A 20,715-nucleotide genomic window follows, 5' to 3' on the forward strand; every position below is an offset into this window, starting at 1 on the left:
GGATGTGGAGCTTCAGAAGCTGTAGACTGATGAGTAAAGGAGATTGATGGTTTGTTATTGAAGAGGTGTGTTGATTGATTGTTTGATTAATTGATTGACTGGACTGGACTGATGTGGAATGATGATCAGACGTTGGTATGAATGGGTGGCAGTGGCTGTGTGCTGTTGGCTGGCTGGAGCTGGATGGCTGTGATGTGATTTGTAGGCGACACCGAAAGTGATATCATCACACCAGAGGTTTGGGTATAGTGATGTCCGTCTGACTCTAAGAGTGACGAGAAGTGTATGTGTGTGTGTGTGTGTGGTAATGGATAATGGATAATGGAACTTGGACTGATGGCCTGATGTGGTAATGTTGATGATGATGGTGTGGTAATAGTGATGATGTTGGTAATGATGTGGGTGTGTGAAGTTGATACTGATAAAGAGATAAAGTGATTGAATGAATATGAATGAATGATAATGATCAGTCAATCAATCAGTAATGTTGTTGTTGTTGTTGTTGGTAGTGTTACAATTACAAGTAAAGAACAAGTATGGATGTAGGAATGTTCTACAAACCAATATTATTTCAATAGGATGAGGATGAGGAGGAGAAGGTCAAACACTCACTTTTATGTGCAAGGTAGGCAGACAGGCAAGTTGATAAGGTAGGTAGGAACTGGTCACGAAGGAACTTGAGTAATGGGGAGGTGTTGAGAGCTGGAGCTGAACAAAGCTGATCTATCTAATTGTAGACGTAGAATGATTAATCAATCAACAATGACTGTCAGATTGATAGTTGTACACTCTTAAGAAGTGTGATCAACCAATGATCGATTGCTTGGTGAGAATCCCCGACAGACCCATCCATGCACACGACACGACTGTACCTCAAAGATATCATTTACAATGACTGATGGGGATCAACATCACGGTTGGTGGTGGACCTTGTTTGCAAACAGGGCGCCCTTATCCAAATCAGGAACCATGGTGATTGCCCATTGTTGCTGTTTGTGGAGGCAGGCCCGGTAAATCGCCCAAACCCAATCAAAGAGAGGGGTGTCACACTGACTTGAGAAAAAGCAAACCCGTAATGGGGGCCATTTTTAGGCCCCGCGAAGGCCGTCTTTAGTTCACGACAACTATTCCAGTGCTAACATTTCGTTTCAAAATGCATCAGGCGCTAATAATAACACAAGATGGTGGCAACCGGGATTGGATTGGTTGATTATCCAAAGATAGTTATTTGTGTATGTATGATTGTATACTTTAAAAGCTTCACTCTGTTGTTGACAAACTTAGTTCAACATTTTCAAACTCAAACAGTTCATTCAACAACAACAACAACAAGGTAAGTTTGGATTAGTTTGGTTTGGTTAGCTAATCCATCGTCCAAGGACAGGACGAGGAAGGTCGACCTTCCAAGGGCGTGAGGACATTCATTGAAGTGGTGTTACTATGTCTGTTGTCTTCCTACATTACACTTGATATTATCAAGGAAGTGGAGGTGTTAATCACATACACATCTCCAATCTATGATCAATCATTCAATCATTCAATCATCTCAGATCAAATAGCCTCCTCATCAACTTGTGTGAAGTAATATTATAAATATCTATGTTTAGAGTGAACTAGGATACACTTAAGATCAAACAATCAATCAAAAGCTCTTACTTACGTAAGTAAAATAGTATATGCCTTGCACATGTTCATTCATTCATTCATTCATTTATTGATTCGATGTCAGAGGCTTGGGCATTCGCTTAAAGAATGTAACCTTTGGAACGAGATCCAATGAGATGTTGGCTGGAATGATAGGTAGGTTTGTAGTCTGCAATGCTTGGAATCCATAACGTTCGTAGAATGTCAATAGCTTGGAGTTTGTACACTCGAGATAGCATGACTTTTGTTCTCTGTCCAACTTCTCCACCAATATGTTCATAATCTTGTTGGCCAATCCCTGTCCACGATAAGTCTCATCAGTTGACAATATCAACAAGTAGTATCCATCGATAGCATTGAAGTGTTCGAATCGTTCAGAGAAGAACTCTATGTTACGTTGATTGATTGGTTGATTGATTGATAGAGTGAGTGATTGAGCGTGACCAGACACGCGACATGATACATACCCTCGAGCTCAATGAATCTATCGTAAGTGTCAGTGAGTGATCGACCGAGGAGGATCTTCTCTTGCTTCTGTGTGTAGACCTCCCAGAGGTCCTCGGGCCAGGAAACCTGGGGCGGCAACATTAGGGCAAGTGAACGAACGCCATCAGTGGCCTTGTCACCAATGCAATAACTCTGATTGGCACCAATCGTCTGCTTGATGAACGCCTTTTGAATTGCTCTAATGAATGGTGCTCTCTCCTCCTTTTCAATCTCGTGGAACATATAGTTGAGATACTGATCGTTCAAGAATGACTTTGCATTCACATTCAGTATGTCTTGCAAGTCTGACATTCCAAGACGAGTCCATCTCGAGTCAACTGAACTATCAACATTGATTAATGGTTCCATTTTTATTACAATGTATGATGTATATTTATCTGTTTTACAAGGTTATGTGTATTGTTTTTGTTATTGTTGCAATGATGATGATGATGTGTCGTCAACTCTATCCTCGGGTCATTCTCGACATTGTTGAGATCTTTCGTTTCTACCTTTTTTCTTTGGCAAAAGGGTTATCCGACCCCCACTTAGCCCAGGGGTTGGTCCCGTTCCTGGTCCGAACCATCGTAAGGTCTCAATGACAATGGTCATATGACAATCACTTACAATCCATCTATGATTGATCAAAGATCCATCTATTATCAAAGATCAAAGATTTAAAAGGGAAGTGATGGCGGTGTCTGTGGTCATTCGTCCGAGGCGCTTGCCTTGGTCGAATGGGTATACGCAGGCCAAGTAAGCTTTTCATTTCAAGTGAAAGTTTGTTTGAGATTATGTTAATCGAAGTAACAGGGCACCGGTGCACTTCCCCATCTAATCTTTATTCTTCACACTACTTTTAGCACATGATTGTTTGAAACTTATTTGAATTATGGTTTTGGTTGTTGATTCAATCAATCGATCAAACTAAAAAATATCAAAAATTAGATATTTATCGTGTTACAAAGAATCTATTATCTCTGACATCATACCTATTGTTATTATTACTACAACATTAAAGGATCAAGTCTAAAGAACTCTAAAAAAAAAGAGGTCAAGACTGGCATCAGTCACAAAAAATAGATTCAAATAATAATCAAAAGCCATCTGATTTGTGGGTTTTTGACATAATGATGGGAGACTTTGTTTACAAAACAATTATCATCAAACAAAACTATCAATCAATCAGTAGTCATAACATACATATACATACATATATAATATAATATAAATAAGAATGAACCACGTCAACACCAAGGCACAAGTTATCGAAGCATTCAAAGTGTTCGATCGTGATGGAAACGGATACGTCACTGTGGACTACTTGAGAAAGGTCTTGACTGAGCTCGGAGACATGATGCCACATGATGAGGTATGTTTGTCAAACACAACAACAACAACAATCAACAACACTACAGCAACAAGACAGAACGAGTTGATTAACACAAAGACTATCCTTCAACCAACAATAGATTGAGGAGATGATCTACGAGGCCGATCCACAGAACTCTGGATACATTCAATACGAATCATTTGTTGGAATGCTATTCTTATGGGATTGATAGTGTTCATTCAATCAAACAACAAGATATACAATACGAACATGTATCATAAGACAACACAAGACTAGAGAAGAGAAGAAAGGAGAAGAGAGGAGAAGACAGGCAGTGCCAAAAGGTCGCAGCAACTTGTAAACTGGTAGCAGGCAACAATACACACTTCCATTATTTATAACAGAGACGGTCTATTATTGTATATAATCAAAGGCGTCAGCAACAATAGGATGTATCGACTTGGATCAGAAATAAATGTGGATATTATCATTTATTGGACTGGACGATACTTTGGAATGAAATAGCGAGGCGCACTTCAACCGACTTGTTGGAGCGCGAGAGACCATGCACAACATTGGAAGTGGATGAGCATGTCTGACAGGTTAAGTTGTATGTATGATACAGATAATTGGATTTGTGGAGTTGGTTGAATATATGTCACTCACTCTATCTGTGTCGAAGTGATCTGCCATTGTTGATACCTTTGTACATGTTGGCCAGATAGATGATGGTTGAGTGCACCGACTTTATGAGCAGCTCAAAGAGTGAGACGCCAAGAACTATGACTGTTCGATGTCCACCCACGATTGAACCGTTGATGATGAATGTGGCCACGTAGAGGAAGCCGACAATGCCCACAATGAAGAAGGGTGTTGTGAGCAACAGGAATACAAAGGCCGCCAGTGTGGACAGGGAGAGAGCCGATAGAACGATTAAGAAACAGACAACGCAGAATGTAAAGGGAACGAATGCACTGAGCAGGAAGGGCAGGATGGACAGGCGAACAAAAAAGGACATTCCGCTGCGGGTGGTGGGACGGCCGACTGAACCGCGTCCGCCACCAGTCTCGTTGAGCGCCACCATGGACACACGTTGAGATATCTTGGACCATTGCTGGATGAGCAGTTCAATGACGTTGAATGTTGGAGGAGTAGAGTGAGACTCAGAGTTGGGGTTCGAGTCCAGCTCATGATGTTGTTGTTGTGGTTGATGATGGTGATGATGATGAACTTGATGGTACTGTTGCATGCCACAAGCTTGGCAAACAAAGTAGTCATTGTCGTTGGTTGTCAACTCTCTGATCTGATCGTCTTCATAACTAAAGTGATCATTGTCTTCCTCTTCTTGTTGAATTGCTTTTCCAAATGTAGGAGATGAGTTTCCAGCACTCTTTGTATTGACGGATGATGGCGAGTGTGCCATTGATGGGGATGAGTGCGACGAAGGGTTGGGACTGGTACCACTGGTAGCGTATCTATTATGCTTATTATATGTTGAAGTAGTTGTTGTTGATAATGGTGATGATAAAGATGATGTTGTTTTGTTTGGTTTAAGTGGAGGTGAGTCGAATAAGGGCGAACCTTGTTCCATAGGATGACGTGACAATATTGATGTGAAACCAGCTCTACTTCCACCATTGCCCTGTTGCTTACTATCTTCTGTTGATAATGTTGTAGGTGTATGAGTGAACAGTCTGCTAGGTGTTTGTTGATGCTGTTGACTCTTTGTTTGATTATGATTGAATGGCTTAATATAGTATTTTGTCTTTAGATCCAGTTCATCATCGTCATCTTCCATAAACAGTAGATTCTTCAATCCTTGTTGATTGTCATATAGTCGGCTTGGCCTTGATGATGATGGAGTTGGCGGGTTGCTCAAGCCCAAGGTTCTGGTTGTCATTGATGGTGATGCAATAGATGTTTTAAAGTTGTGTTGTTGTTCAGTCATTGTATTTGGAGGAACATAACTGGTATTATCATTCCAAATGTCCATCGTTGTAGGTGATGACAAATCAGAACCAGTATAAAAGAAAGGATTGAGCAATGAGACATCCTCCGCATCCATTTGTGCAGTACGCGGTGTGTACATCCTTCTTTAAGTATGTTTGTTAGTTGTTTGGTTGTGTTCTTTGTTATTTTTGATTGATATATTTATTTATATGTATGTGTACACATATTATAAATGTCAAAGAGAGAGACAGAGAATCATCAAAGACTGGCTGAATGAATGAATGAATGAATGAACGTTAACACTTCACTTCAAACATCCTTTGAGGGTTGGTGTAGAGTGGCTCTCTCACTCACTCACTTCCAAGTTTGTTCAACCATCGCAACACATTCACACACTCTCACTCAAACAAGCAATAAACAAGATTACCTTCTTCAATCACCTCACCTCACCCCCTTAGAGTCACTTGCTCACTTACTTAGCTTGGCTCACCAGCCTGTAAAGTCAGATCACTCACCTCTATCAACATGTTTGGTCCTTTAATTTAACTTTTGGGCAACAATATCCTTTTTTGGAATATGAAATACCCCTTCAGCGTGTCATTGATTGGACCTCCTAGACGGACGCCGACACCCCTTCGCATTCATTATTGATTGGTCTAAGTTCAAAACAACACTTCCCGACATGGTTATGAATGATGATTTATTGAATGGACGAATGAATGAATGAATGAATGAAGTATACCGATTCTGTGATTTATTTGACAAGGTAGGATGGAAGGACAGGTATAGGATGGATCTAAATGGTCATGATGATGACTCCACTCCTCAGGAGCGAATGTCCACTTGACCAATCGTACACATGGTGCATGGGGACGCCTTGTTACTGGTTGTGGTGATAGAGTGGCAGTAGTCGCAGGCCAGGTGGTCCTGCTCTTTGATCGGCTCAAACTTGCTGAAGCAGAAGCGGTATGGTTGGTTACAGGAGCATGCCGATGGTAACACACGGTCATCGGCAATGGGTGAGCTGGTGGCCTTGCACGCGGGACACGAGTATATTGGCAATGAGTGGTTCGTGTTGTGATTCTCCTGACATGTCGCCTGCTGTGCTTCCAGGCGAGTGCGATCCTCACTCGACACGATATGTTGTTGTTGCTGTAGTAGAAGATCGATGGTCTTTGAGGCGATGCCATAGTTCCTGGCCTCTAGATTGTACCTGACGGCCATGTTGGCGCAAACAATACGATGCTGAGATTGTAGTGGAAGACCAACTAAATATCGCGAGAGGATTCCCAGTCGTGTGATCAAGGTCGTTCGTTCCTGTTCATTGTCCGAAGCTTTGTATTGCTGATCCAACAATTGTATCTCCTCAAGTAGTGCAAGCGCAACCCTATATCCAACGCAAAAGATAATGTCATTACGTATCCTGTTGATGTCTGTTGTCGATTGTTCTGTTTTGATTGATTGTTAGTGATCTTGCCAGGTCTGGTCAATGAATGAATGAATGAGTGACATACTGATCTGTTGGATGCACTGGTCTAGATGAGTGCGGGACTCGGCAAAGTCTCCTTGTTCTAAATATTTTACACATAGCTTCATTGATTCCAGGCCGGCTGGCATGGTCTTGAATGGAGTTCCAGCATTCGCTGTGGAGATGGTGGACGAGGAGTCTGAGATGTAGTCTGGTGTGTTGTTGGCTGTGGTCGAGGCCGATGTCTGAGTGGCCAGAACAGCAGGATGGGCAGCTGGAGGTGCTGAGGTGGATGAGGTGGATGAGGTCGAGGCGGCAGTGGCAGATGTTGTTGTTGGTGTGATGGCAGCATACAGCTGCTGTGCCTGGGACGATGGGTGAAGGGTGCCAAAGGCACCGGTGAGCGAGGCTCGTGAGCTGCTTGGTCTTGATCCACGAATCCTCAATGTCTGCGCTCTCTCTGGCTTGATAATATCAGGTGTAAAGTCGACCAAAGATGGCTCCTTTGTGATTGGCTCGATTGGCTTCTCCCTAATCACTACCTGTATCGCTGGTTTGATGACTCTGTAGTTTGTGTGATGATCACGATGTTAGGATATCAGCTGATTGATCGTCAATCAAATGTGTTTTACACATACTCGTCATCACTGTCTGAGAAATCAGAGAATGAGTCATGCTCTCCAGAGGTGGCCAACTTGTTGGCCTTTGGATCTTCGCGAGGTGACACTGGCGCAGGCTCTGCCTTCTTGTCCAGTTTGGCAAGAGATGCCTCCTTCTTTGGAGGTGGCGGTGGTGTTCTTGTCTTTGATGTATCAATGCTAGATACTGATGAGAACCTCTTCAAGTCCTTTGCGCTGGTCTCTGGTGGTTGTGCTGTTGTCTTCTCCTCAGTCTTCTCGCTGATACTATCTGATGATGATGAGATTGATGCCAAATCACCGCCTTGTTGTTTCCCTATTGTAATGTGTATGCGCGCGAGTGAGTGTGACTGTGGCCGAGTACATGCTTGTTGTTGTTTGAAGTCCAATCAATCTTACATGTTAATGCTCTAACGAATAGTCCTGTGATTGGCTTGATGAGTGTATCCAGCTCTTGTGGCTTCTTTGATGCCTGTGACCATTTCTTGTACTGAGTCAACTTGATCTTTCCTGTCTTGTCCTTGTCGATCGTGTCAAACAGTGCCTCAAAGGTGCCCAAGATTGTGGAGACGGCCAGTCCAGCCGTCAACTCATCCATCGTCTTTTGGTCAGGCTTCACAGAGACGACTTGTCTCGGTGACACCTGTTGCTGTTGCTGCTGCACATCTGGTGTAGTTCCAATATCAGGACTGGATTCATTCTGTAGTATCCACGAAGTAATGACCTCCATTGGTGACGAACCCTGTCCCTTTGTGCCATTCTCTGTTGCCTTGATGGCCTGGTGAGCCTTTGCCCTTGTGAATCCCATCTCCACCAAGCTTGCCACGATTGGGTTATCCGCTTGAGTCTCCTCTGCTGCTGCAGGTCTTGGAGCTGGCATCTTTGGAGAGTTTGACTCCAATGTCACCAATGACAGAACAGACAACTCCTCTTTCGTTATAATCTCATCATCATCAATATCCAAGAACTTGAATATCACTGTTTGATTGATTGGTGGTTGGCGAGAGTTAGTATCCTCGCTCAATCATACATACACAATGAACGAACAACACTTACATAATGCCTTCTCCTTCTCTGTACCCTTGCCACAGACTGCTAGACTCATCTGGAACTCCTCGAGTGTCATCATTCCCGTCTTTTTTATATCGAACAGGTTGAACAATCTGTCGCCCAGAGGACCAGTGAGGAAATGGAATCTCTTGAATCCATCCCTGTCCACAATCCTATTCTTCTTCACCACTGATGACAAATCATTGAATAAAGTTGTGATCTTCTCAACCTCACTCGCCTCCACTATATATGTGTATATGTATGTGTCAGTTCTCTCTCAATGCTAATACTAATGCTAAGATGATGCTCAGCTGACACCTAGTTGTTGACATTTACATTTCTTTAACAACTTTTTACTTTGTACTCCTCCCATTACAGCATGTTACTTAAGTCCTGTATTATTATCTGTATTATATTATTATCTTTATCTGTATCTGTTTGTTTAAATATCGTACAACAATTTATATTATATTATCTTCGCCAGATTGAGTTCGAACACCACTTTTTGTGGCGCATATATGTTCAAAGAAGCAGAAGTTGGCTCCAAGTTGGTGAAAGTAGTAAGATACGTGTGTGAGTGAGTGGTTTCGTGTGGGGGTTAGACAGTCGTCATGGCAACACTCCACCACACTCACAACGATATTCTTCATCATCATTGTAATGCCAACACTGATAAGACAGAAGTATGTCTGTATCATTGTCCCATTGTGATGATTGAATCGTCGTGATCGCCATTGACAATAGGTTCACGTGAATTACCATCACCATCACTATTAGTATCACTTTTACTGGATCTGTTGCTATTGCTGCCAGTGGAGGTCTTGAATACAATGTCTGTTGATCTTAGACCTCCGACGAGATCAGGTCTGAGAACTAGGGTATACTTCTCGTCCAAGATGCGAAGGGAGATATCATGTGTCACACCCTTGACAACATAGTTGAGGACGTCAGGATGCCTGTACAGCTTGCCCAGTTGGCTCAGCTTTTCAAAGTCGTAGCTGTGTGACACCAGACAGACGCGGGCTGCAGATGGGATGGATGGGAACAAGTCAACATAGCAGTTGAAATGCGACAACTCGATGGTGATACTGGTGAGCGACGTTGGCATTGTGCCCGGTGCCAGAACATGGCTGTAATGTGCGTTGAATGTGATTGATCTAAGGCTGGAGGGCAACGAGCCTGGCACAAGTGGCTGGTTGAAATCACTTCCAAACGTCAGGTTGACTAGTGTTGGAGGGAGTGCATCGATATGGATTGGCCGGTCGAATTGATAACCAAATGTTAGGTCAGTGAGCTTTGGCGGAAGAGTGAGTTGTTGATTAAAGTTCATGGCCAGTCGCAGACAACGAATACCTGGTGGCAACACTCCTTGATCATTACCAAGATTGGTAATGTTACCATCCACTATCAGCTCAGTTAACGATGAGGGGAGTGTACCAGCGACCATTGGCTGGTTGAATCGCGCACCAAACATCAGCCGTCTTAGCGATGGAGGGAGAGATCCAGGGACGAGCGGTTGGTTATATTGGTAGCCAAACTTGAGCTTTGTAAGTGAGTGAGGAAGCATGTTTGGAGGTATGGCACTGTTGTACTCCCAGCCAAAGCGTAATTTGCGTAGGGATTTTGGAAGTCCAATATTCTCCATTGGCTGGTTGTAGTCGGAATCAAAGTGAATGGATTCAATCGATGATGGAAGGGCGTTGCGGGCAATGACCGAGTTGAACCTGAAGCCAAACACCAACTTGACCAGCTTTGGTGGCAAGACATCAATTTCGATACTAAAGTTGAATGTGGACCCAACGTTCAAGTAGAGTAGATTTGGCGGAAGTACACCAACTTTGATTGGATGGTTAAAGTCTGATCCAAGCATCAGATAGCTGAGATATGGAGGGAGTGATTTGACCTGTAATGGCTCATTGAACCTTGATCCACACTTCAGATAGATGAGCGAAGGTGGCAGGACACCCGGATCAATCGGATAGTTAAAGGTATTTCCAAGAGTCAGACGTCGGAGTGTGTTTGGAAGTGAGTCGACGATCAATGGTTGATTGAATGACGCAGAGAACTTGAACTGAAGATCAGTAAGTGAGCTGGGCAGCGCTCCAATTGCCAAAGGATGGTTGTACCATGATTTGTACATGAACGTGAGTGATGTAATTTGATTGGGGAGCACGCCGGGCTTGATCTTCTGAATGAATTGTCTACCCAGCAGCAATGTGTTCAGGGACGTTGGCAAAGTGGTTGGTTTCAGCTTGGTGGCATATCTTGAAACATGAGTATCAGGGCTCAATATTAACTGTGTGATGGTGTTGGGGATTGGCGAAGGCGCATCTTCATCCTCGGTTGGCCACTTGAAGATGGTGAGGTTTCCATGTCGGTCAATACCATGTGTTTCATTCAAACTTGTAGTCTGATTGATATCTGCAATCTTCAGACCTTTTAGCAATGGTATCAAAGACAGTAATCTAATCTGTGATGTTTGCAACACCACAATAGTCTGTCTTTGATCATAAAATCTATGACAACATAATAACAAACAAATAATATCTACATCATTACTTATACAACTAAATAAATGTTTGAGTATGTATGTTGATAATGTATCCAACATCCTTCCTTCTTGTCTCCCTCTGCCTCCTGTCAATCCTCTATCTATCTCTTTCCAAGTATTTGATTCTTAGTATAAGTAACTGTGTTGTATATAATGTTATCTATCTGTTTAACCATTTATAGTACTTAAGATTCAACAACATATTCACATGTGCAGTACAACTACATTACTAAATGGGGGCAGTATCAGGCTCAAAATGGTAATGCCCGGGCATTAAATTTTTCAGCTTGTATGATCGAAAAACGATCATTGGGTCGTACCCTTGCCCTCACACATCAATGATCAAAGATCAATCAAACAACATATATTACAACAAACACAATCAATCAGACTACATTACTTCGATACACATCATATATATATAAAGAGATGTTCAAGACTGTGTTTGCTGTATTGGGCGACTCAATCAGATCGACTGGCAAGGCCTTGGACAGACTAGGCTGCTCGATCCAAGGCAACTATGCTTACATCGAGAAATGTACGTGTCAATGATCATCGATTCAACGAATGAATGAATGAATGAATACAGGGACAGAGACAGACACAAGAGATATGAATGAATGAATGAATGAACGAATCAAGTCTAACATCAATCAATCAATCACATGACAATGACAATGACGACGATGATATATAGTGAATAGACATAGCAGAGTTATGCCATTCAGAGGAAACATTGCACATTTGGGAAGAGAAGCATTCATTGCTCCAAACTCTAGTGTGATTGGAAGTGTTAGGATCGGACATCAATCATCAGTATGGTACAACACTGTTCTGCGCGGTGATACCAATGCGATCATTATTGGCACCAACTCGATAATCAGCGACCGTACAGTGATCAACGCAACACGCGACAAGCAGACCACCATCGGCACCAACGTCTACGTCGGCCCAGGCGCCATCCTCAACGGCTGCTCGATCGACTCCAACGTCGTCATTGGCACTGGCTCCATCGTCTTGGAGGGCGTCCGCATCGAGTCGGGCGCCTCGCTCGAGGCCGGCTCGATCGTGCCCGCCAACACCGTCGTTCCACAGAACCAGGTCTGGGGTGGCAGCCCCGCCCGCTTCATCCGTCCCGCCACCCAAGAGGACGTTGCCAACCGCGAGCTCCTCCTCGACGATCACTCCACTCTTGCTCAGGAGCACGAGGTTCAGAACCTCAAGTCAGCCAAGGAGCTGCACACCGATACATTGGACGTCTATGCTAATCGTCGCGAGCGTCCAGAGAACGTCATTCACAACGCTCCAGCTCATTAAGCAGCAACATTCAAACAATCATTCACTAACATACATAACAGTCCCCTGCTGCGACTCTCCAGGTACCTGGCGAGCAATGGTCGTAGCAGTTGTATCAGCACAACTACAATCAATCAGTCATACATACATTACACTCAACCTACAGCTTGTTTATATACCATCCTCTAGATGAATGAGGAAGAAGGAAGACATACAGTACCATCGATCCGCCACCAATAAACCTTAAACGATACTATCTATCTATCAATCAAGACATGACATGACATCAGCGATGAGATGTTACAACAACAACAGGTTTTTTATTAGCTCTAGCTCTAGATCTAGCTCAAGCTGTAGCTCCTATTACACTGGATTTACAAACATCCTTTGCAATGATGTTTGTGGCTTGGCCTCCTTGGACACCTTGAGTCGTTCGATACTGTCGTTGACCAGTTGATTGGAGAAGGGCGAAGCAATCATATCGGATAATAGTTTGAATATGTCGGGTTCATCATTGAGCAATGGGCTCAATGTTGGCGTGGATTGCTCGGACGACACCTGCTGCTCAGCCACAGCGGGCACATTCACGGGCACTGGCACGGACACGGATACCTGATTGCTGGACCTGCTCCCCAGCACTTCCAACTCAAGCTGTTCCAGCTCTAGGATACCAGCCTCGTATGAAGCTTTGATGGCCGCTCTCTTGTCATCGTCCATCTCCTTGGCAGCCACATGTTTCAGATGCTGGTCGGAAACTGGCAGTTGGTCAACCAAGTCGTCCAAGGATGTGACTTGTGGAGTATGTTCTTCAAAGAATGACTCGGATGTATCAGAGGCATCGGTTGCATCTGATAGTTGACTGATTGTATCATCATCATTATGTTGTTGGTGATGTTGTTGAGTGGCCTGGCCGTTGACAATGAACTGAACTGAAGTATCAAGTTTGGAGATGTCCTCTGTTGGGAAGTCTGCATCTTCCAGCTCTGATAGCGCGGGTTGTTCCTCCTCTCTCTCAATATGTGCCATGACTTGTGATGTTGTAAGATCCTCAAGGTTGAAGCATCCATTGTTGTCGTTGAGTGTCAAGCTGTCGACAACAACCTCTTGAGTTTGTGGAAACTCAGTTGCAAACTGTGTTGACTTGGTCTTGGGGGCGGATGTCGAGATGATCTCTGGCGAGTTTGGAGCCCATTGAGAAAGACCATTGAGACGTGATGGCATCTCTTCATCCCAGAACATGTCATCGTCTTCGTCGTCTTGTTCAAAGCCAAACTTGGACATGGACACGATGTTTGGCACCCTGAGTACAGGCTGATGTGGCTCAGTGTAACTAGTTGGAAAGTTGGAGTTGAGTACTGGTGATGGTGATGATGAATATGATGATGAAGAAGGCTGCAACATGTATTGATCCAAGTCCTCGTCTGTAAAGTGTAGCTCGCCTGATGTGTTGATATAAGTTCTGGCACGTGACAACACATCTTCATTGCCCTCGCCAACCATCATTATTCCCTTTACACCTCTCTTGACTCCGCCAGGGAATATCTCCTTCTCTGTGTATGTTGACTTCCTGCCTGACGATGACGATCCACCCTTCTTGCTGCCATTATTGTCTTGGAATAGCCTTGATAGTATTTGTGAGTCTGATCGTGTGACCTCTGATCGGCCATGCCCCAGACTGACGGCATCTCTGGGTGCGGCACCACCGTCCGATACCGATATTTTCCTCTCGATCACAGTCTTATTATGTCTTTGTGATGATGAACTCTTTGATGATGCCTGTGATGAGGCATTTGTTGTAGTCTTCGAGCCAACATTATTATTTGGCACCGATGAAGTTGAGCTTCTCTTTCTAAGGAAACTGAACATGCTCTATCTATCTCTCTTTGATTGATTGATTGTATGAATGAAGTAGAAGTAGTAGTGATTGAATTGATGGATAAGGATGTACATGATCAAGCCGAGTTCAATATCTCAAGTTGGCCCTCATCTTCCTTCTCCTTCATCCTTCACTCATTCACTCTCTCACTCACAAAGGGTTGTGTGTCGGGGAATCGATGGATATTCCCAAGACAACGCGCCAAACGCACCACACATACCTGAATCAACCCCGGTTCCGATCAAAACGGGATAAGCGATTCGATGTGAGGATCTCGATTCAATAGAAGGTGTTGCATGGTTCAACAACACACACAAAGAAGTTGATCATGTAATCACTTTGATCACACACCCGGGCCGCGCAATAACAAGCACCGACATGACCACATTCACACACAATCACTCAACGACACACAAATAAGCACGACGTAGATATCTTGGCATTGGGAACTGCCAACCCCGACATGTGATACACTTCACTCTTTATGTTTAAACATAAACATAACATAATACCACCTGGCATCCATTGTCAGTGTCGAGCGCATGAGCCACACATACTCCAATGAACGTACTGTTTGATTGGAACCACTCACTAATTAGGTGATAGATACATATACGTCAATGTACTGTCATTGTGCACTTATGAGTATGCACATCAACTACCCACTAACCAACCTATAAAGTGTAGGTGCAATGTTGTTATAATTGATTGATTGCATGATTGATTGATTGTTTGATATACATTATACATTATACAAGAGTGCGCTACTTTAGTGTTCAGTTGATTAAATATGTGATGTTGTTGTTGTTGCCAGGTGTTTGAGACGCATGATCATTATCGTAGTCTACACTGACAGTTGTTGATGTTGGTATATGCTCATAGTTGGTAAGTGGTGGATACATGTTGCCATGATGTTGATGGTGATGGTGAGCATGGTGGTGGTGGTGATCATTGTTGTCATCGTCGTCGTCTGATGGCATGTACAGATGATCTCTATGATGTTTAGATGCTCTAACTCTAACAATTATATAACGGGCCACTGATATTGCAGCGTACACTCCGACCACTACCATCGTCTTCCATTGTGAGTCCCATGGCTGTGTGACCAACAGCAGCAATGCCATCGTCACTGGGAATCCAGTCAGTAGGAACAGGCCAAACTTTGTTGTCACAGCTTTGTAAGGTCTTGGAAGCTCGGGCTTCCAAATGAACAACTTGACATAACTTGCACACTCAAACAGTACAACGATTGAGTATAATGACATGTCCAGTGACAATATCGAGTTGAATGGAAGTATAGTTAACAGTCCAACTACAGTCTGTAGTATAGGTCATTGAATGAGTTAGTGAGTGTGATTGGAATGATTCCAACATTGATCAATCAAACATACAGAGTTTAGAACAATTGCTACCCAGGGTGTTCCGCGCTTGGGTGCGATCTTGGAGAAGAAGGAGGGAAGGTGCCCACGTTGGGAAAGACTGAAGATGTTTCGAGAGCATGTACAGAGGTTGGCGTTGAGCAGTCCAATGCTAGAGGCCATGCCACCAACACTAAGGAATACGTTTAGCCAGTGTCCACCAACGAGTAGTGCCACATCAGAGAACTCGCCGGCGACCCATTGACTCCAGTTCTGGTTGTAGGACATGCCCACGACCAATGGTAGTACGTAGCTGACTATCGAGATGAGTAAAACACAGATGATACCAAGTGGGTAGTTGCGCGATGGGTTCTTGACTTCGCCAGCCAGTTGTCCAGATGCGTCGTAGCCTGAGAACGACCACATCATTGTTGTGATTAGTAGGCCAATGTCCAAGGATTTGAAGCTCTTTAGTCCACCCTCGCCATCCATGACTGTCTTCCACTCGACGTGGCCAATGCCCATGCACACCAAGATGATAAAGGGCAGCAAGAGTATGACGGCGAGTATGTTGCTGACGACGCCGACCTCTTCGGCGCCCCAAATGTTGATGGCCATCACCGCGAGGATGACAACCACGGCAAAGATCCATCTGCAATGCAGACAGTTGTCGAGGTTGCCGGCCCAGGGGTTGCCAGCGTAGGGCGTGCCCTCGAAGCAATTGGAGAGGTATTGGACAAAGAGTAGGGGGTAGAGGCTGAGGTCGACGATGGTTGAAGTCCATCCAACGAATCCAACAAACATGCTGATGTAAGGGTTGAATGCACGTTCGGCCCACATTGATGCGCCGCCATCCTCCATCGTCAGATTGGCCAGCTCAGCGGTGATCATACCCAGTGGATAGGCCCAAAAGAATGGCAACACCAAGAATGTCAACAAAACATATACAGGAGGGCCAGCGGCCACTGCGCCCTCAATACCATAAGGTCCACCAGATACACAAAAGTACATAATCGCCAAGAATGATATGAATGATATAACTCTTGGTGGTTTCTCTATTTGTTTGATTGAATGAGTTAGTGTGATTGATTGATTGATTGATTGAATGATTGAATGATTGAATGATGTGAGAGAGACCTACCTTCATGTTTTCCTTTTATAGCAGTGTAATCATCATCGTAGTGCACACTGCCTACTGGGATGATCAATGGTAGGCTTTCATAAGTTAATGACATGTTTGAATTCTAAATAGTATCTATCATCTACAACAAAGATAGTATCTTGTAATTGTTAACAAATGATATATATAAATATATAATAGTAATAAGTTATAAGTAGGAGGACACAAGTTAATTATCAAGTTTGTTGTAGAACACACACAAACAAACACTCAAGAAGGCTAATAGATGAATACACGGAAAACGACTCGCCTCGTACTCTTCAAACACCCACTCACCATACACACAAACAAACAATAAACACAATCTTACACATCATCTTTCATATCCTAAAATATCTGGTATGTGGTTCCCACCTGAAATCCACCGATCACCTCAAGATTCAAATGATTTTCATTCGATTACTTTCAAGATAATAAGATAGGTCGTAAATGAATAGGAGTTATAACTCCTTTGAATTGAATTGAATTGAATTGAAGAGAGACATACAAAGAACATTCATTTATGTATTAGTCATTGGAATAATCAACTTTATCAAATATAAAAAACAACGCATATCCAAGACCAGGCCACTTTGAAGATGAAGATGAAGTTGACTATTCAATTGAATCAAACATAGATATTAATATTTATATATGATGGGCAGGCAATGGATATTAATAACATCTTGAAATAGATAGATAGCATTGGTTTTAGATATTTAAGTGTTTGAATTCGTTTGCGATACCTCAACTTATAAGTCAATAATAATTAATCGAACCTAGTCGACTCTACCTCATAACAACACGGTTGTAGTTGGTATTGATGAATGATTGCCACTGGATGTATAAGTTGATGTCAGAATGATTATATGTTTGTTGGATATCCCTTCAAAACAAACTAAATCTTGACGACAGAAAGTTGTGTTTGTTGAAGTTTTCAAACTTAGCCTAGGGTTGAGTGTTTGTAGATGATTCCAACATTTTATAACTCGTATTATTATCACAAACTTAGTTATTACACAATTATAATAATATTCATACATATATATCATATACAATAATGGACTCTGTAAGAGCACAGCTTGACGAACTCCTAGGCAAGAATAGAAATATGACGGTAAGTTAAACTCAGAAACAACAACCATTCTAGAACATGAAGATGTAGATGTAGATGTAGATGATTTAGATGTTGGAGCAAGAACTATTAGAAGACGCCATGCATATAAATACACTTAGTTGTTGAATGGTAACATTCCTTACTCACTCGCATTACTCACTCATACCTCTCTTCCTTCTGCCTCGACCTATCGACCTACTTATTCATCATTATGTACAGCCTAGCGAGAAAGCAAAGAGAAAGCCTCACTTCTCTGACCAAGACATATGTAAGAATTACCTTTGTGGACTGTGTCCGAACGAGTTATTCACGAATACCGACATTAGGGGCTTTGGACCGTGCACCAAGCTTCATGATGAAGACTGTCTAAAACAGTAAGTTGATCATTGAATCAAGCTCCAATATAGTCGAGTTACGAGGTACTAACAATCATTCAATCAATCATTCAAACAAACAGGTACAACTTGTGCAAAGATAAAGAACAGTATGACTATGAGAGAGAATGGGCGATGCTAATTGATTCAATCATCATTGATAACGACAAGAAGTAAGTATAAGATATATAGTGTTGATGATGAGGAAGAGGATGAGGAGGGCTATACTAAACATCAGATGAATGAATGAATGATTAAGGGTCAAGAAGAACAAAGAGAGATTGATCATGGATGCTGCCAAACTGGCCGCAGAGGAAGGCCTACAGGACAACAGCAAGGAGTTGACGACACAGATCATTGAGAAGGACGACAAGATCAAGGAGCTGCTGAAGAAGGCTGAGGAGCTGGGTGAGGAGGGCCAGATCACAGAGGCTCAGGAGCTGATGGCTCAGGCCGAGCGTCTAAAGATCATCAAGGCAGAGTTGGAGCGCGAGGAGGAGTCCAAGTCGCACGACAAGAAGATGTCCGTGTGCGACATCTGTGGCGCTCTGTTGTTCACTGGCGACAAGGAGAAGAGATCCATGAGTCATCTCGAAGGCAAGAAACACATTGGCTACGACAAGATTCGTACACACATGGAGGAGTACTACAAGAACAACAAGCGCGACCTTCGCTACAGGGGTGGTGGTAGCGGTGGTAGTGGCGGCAGTGGCAGTGGCAGCGGAGGATACTATAACAACAACAGAGGTGGTGGCGGTGGTGGTGGATACAACAGAGATGATGGTGGATATAACAGCAGAGGTGGATACAATAGAGGCGATGGAGGATATAGCCAACACAGAGATGGAGGTGGAGGTGGATACAGACACAACAATGATGACAGACGAGACAGATACCCAAGAGACCGCGATGGAAGAGGCTCATACTCCTCATCACGAGGCGGCGGCGACTACCAGGACAGACGACGTGAGTACAACCCATACGACACCCGTGACAGAGACGGACACAGGGAGAGAGAGAGGGACAGAGACTCCCACGATCGTCAACGATCGTAGACACCTCCCTCCATCAACCTACCTTCCTTCCTTCCTTTCCACATCATACATTCATTCAAATCAATCAATCTTGATAAACAATACATTCATTTAATGATGGTGAACAACTTCAAGGTAGTAATACTACATTACTTTGACTTCTTCAGACCCTCGGCAACTTGGGCCTTCTCAATCTCTGATCTTGGCTGCATCTTTGACACTCTGACGTAGTACTCCTTGGCCTTGACGTTGTCCTTGAGGGCGGCGTACGTGTCGCCAAGGTAGAGCACGTTGCGGACGAGTAGTGGGTCCTGCTGGTCAGCCTGGAGGAAGTAGTCGAGGGCCTCCTGGAAGGTGGCGGTGGGTGGGGTACCAAAGAGTGCCGAGGCAATGGTGCGCTCAGCCCAACCAATGTTGGCAACGCTGTAGCACCAACGGCCGAGCAGATGGAGCGTGGTGGGGTCGTTTGGCTTGAGCTCGAGCGAGCGCACGGCGTGCTCCTTGATCTTGACGGCGTTGGCGATCTTCTCCTTGGTGGAGAATGAGGTCGCCCAGCGAGCTGGTCAGGATGGACCACCACTTGTGCAGAGCCCAGTGGGCCTCGTTGCGGGCCAACGCCTGATTGATCAGGTCCAATGCCTTGTTGAGCAGGTCGAGCTTTGTGTTCTTGTCAGACACCTCCTCCACCTTGTCAAAGTAGCATCTTGCCAGACGCCATGTAATCTCATCATTGTCTGGGTATGTCTTGAAGGCGCCCTCCATCAAAGTTAGCAACTCAGCATACTTTTGCTCAATGTGCAATTGATCAGCTTGTGTAATGATTGCGTCTGCCATTTTACTATTCTATTCTTTCTTTGTTTGATGAATTAATAAGAATATGTATATATATGTATGTGTATTTGTATGATTAGTTGGTTTGAATGAATGAATGTGTTTGTGCTGTCAAAGCAATGTGAAGGTGAAACTTGATGTTGTGTGTGAGTAGAGTAGATAAACATGAGCTTTCGCCTTATTTGGAAGAGTAAAACCACAAGGAAATTTCATTTATTCATTCAAATAATCAAAGAGATAGAGATTACCTTTACTCTTCATTCTAACAAAGATATTGACTCATTCACTTTATTACAAACTAATAAACAAACAAACAAATAAACAATTAAACAAATAAATAAGAACACATACTTTTTCAAACAAATAATGATTACTAATACTCTCCTCTCAATCAAACCAAGATGTTACCGTAACCTATGCTTCCGTCAATTTTCATCACTTAAATCTCATGGACACTCCTCCATGTCTTGTAGCCTGTCAACAGAACAGTACAACTCAAAATACCTTTATTCATTTGAGCTCTCCAACTCAACAACAACAAAATTTACTA

General features: G+C 43.3%; 9 protein-coding genes across 9 annotated transcripts; 3 read left to right on the top strand and 6 right to left on the bottom strand.

The window, feature by feature from the left end:
• Positions 1-1,711: 1,711 nt before the first annotated feature.
• On the bottom strand, positions 1,712-2,442 carry SAMD00019534_098620 (hypothetical protein; the record flags this gene model as incomplete). Its single annotated transcript, XM_012894894.1, has 2 exons — positions 1,712-2,031; positions 2,112-2,442. 2 exons carry the CDS (start codon positions 2,440-2,442, stop codon positions 1,712-1,714), a joined length of 651 nt encoding a protein of 216 aa, XP_012750348.1.
• Positions 2,443-3,361: 919 nt separating this feature from the next.
• Positions 3,362-3,692, top strand: SAMD00019534_098630 (hypothetical protein; the record flags this gene model as incomplete). Its single annotated transcript, XM_012894895.1, has 2 exons — positions 3,362-3,502; positions 3,603-3,692. Coding segments are annotated over 2 exons (231 nt in total), but the record flags the coding sequence as incomplete, so codon positions are not given.
• Positions 3,693-4,133: 441 nt separating this feature from the next.
• On the bottom strand, positions 4,134-5,552 carry SAMD00019534_098640 (hypothetical protein; the record flags this gene model as incomplete). Its single annotated transcript, XM_012894896.1, has 1 exon — positions 4,134-5,552. A coding segment is annotated over one exon (1,419 nt), but the record flags the coding sequence as incomplete, so codon positions are not given.
• A 686-nt stretch (positions 5,553-6,238) lies between these two features.
• Positions 6,239-10,439, bottom strand: SAMD00019534_098650 (hypothetical protein; the record flags this gene model as incomplete). The annotated part of the gene is made up of 6 exons (XM_012894897.1): positions 6,239-6,846; positions 6,928-7,445; positions 7,520-7,835; positions 7,919-8,497; positions 8,576-8,812; positions 9,329-10,439. 6 exons carry the CDS (start codon positions 10,437-10,439, stop codon positions 6,239-6,241), a joined length of 3,369 nt encoding a protein of 1,122 aa, XP_012750351.1.
• Positions 10,440-11,549: 1,110 nt separating this feature from the next.
• On the top strand, positions 11,550-12,437 carry SAMD00019534_098660 (hypothetical protein; the record flags this gene model as incomplete). Its single annotated transcript, XM_012894898.1, has 2 exons — positions 11,550-11,658; positions 11,818-12,437. 2 exons carry the CDS (start codon positions 11,550-11,552, stop codon positions 12,435-12,437), a joined length of 729 nt encoding a protein of 242 aa, XP_012750352.1.
• A 342-nt stretch (positions 12,438-12,779) lies between these two features.
• Positions 12,780-14,282, bottom strand: SAMD00019534_098670 (hypothetical protein; the record flags this gene model as incomplete). Its single annotated transcript, XM_012894899.1, has 1 exon — positions 12,780-14,282. The coding sequence occupies one exon, from the start codon at positions 14,280-14,282 to the stop codon at positions 12,780-12,782; it is 1,503 nt and encodes a 500-aa protein (XP_012750353.1).
• Positions 14,283-15,068: 786 nt separating this feature from the next.
• On the bottom strand, positions 15,069-16,885 carry SAMD00019534_098680 (hypothetical protein; the record flags this gene model as incomplete). The annotated part of the gene is made up of 3 exons (XM_012894900.1): positions 15,069-15,611; positions 15,684-16,705; positions 16,792-16,885. 3 exons carry the CDS (start codon positions 16,883-16,885, stop codon positions 15,069-15,071), a joined length of 1,659 nt encoding a protein of 552 aa, XP_012750354.1.
• A 984-nt stretch (positions 16,886-17,869) lies between these two features.
• SAMD00019534_098690 (hypothetical protein) lies at positions 17,870-19,355 on the top strand (the record flags this gene model as incomplete). The annotated part of the gene is made up of 4 exons (XM_012894901.1): positions 17,870-17,926; positions 18,146-18,300; positions 18,384-18,473; positions 18,560-19,355. 4 exons carry the CDS (start codon positions 17,870-17,872, stop codon positions 19,353-19,355), a joined length of 1,098 nt encoding a protein of 365 aa, XP_012750355.1.
• A 128-nt stretch (positions 19,356-19,483) lies between these two features.
• On the bottom strand, positions 19,484-20,168 carry SAMD00019534_098700 (hypothetical protein; the record flags this gene model as incomplete). The annotated part of the gene is made up of 2 exons (XM_012894902.1): positions 19,484-19,864; positions 20,013-20,168. 2 exons carry the CDS (start codon positions 20,166-20,168, stop codon positions 19,484-19,486), a joined length of 537 nt encoding a protein of 178 aa, XP_012750356.1.
• Between the last annotated feature and the right edge of the window lie 547 nt (positions 20,169-20,715).

Source organism: Acytostelium subglobosum, assembly GCF_000787575.1.
Source record: "Acytostelium subglobosum LB1 DNA, scaffold: scaffold24, whole genome shotgun sequence".
NCBI lineage: Eukaryota > Evosea > Eumycetozoa > Acytosteliales > Acytosteliaceae > Acytostelium > Acytostelium subglobosum.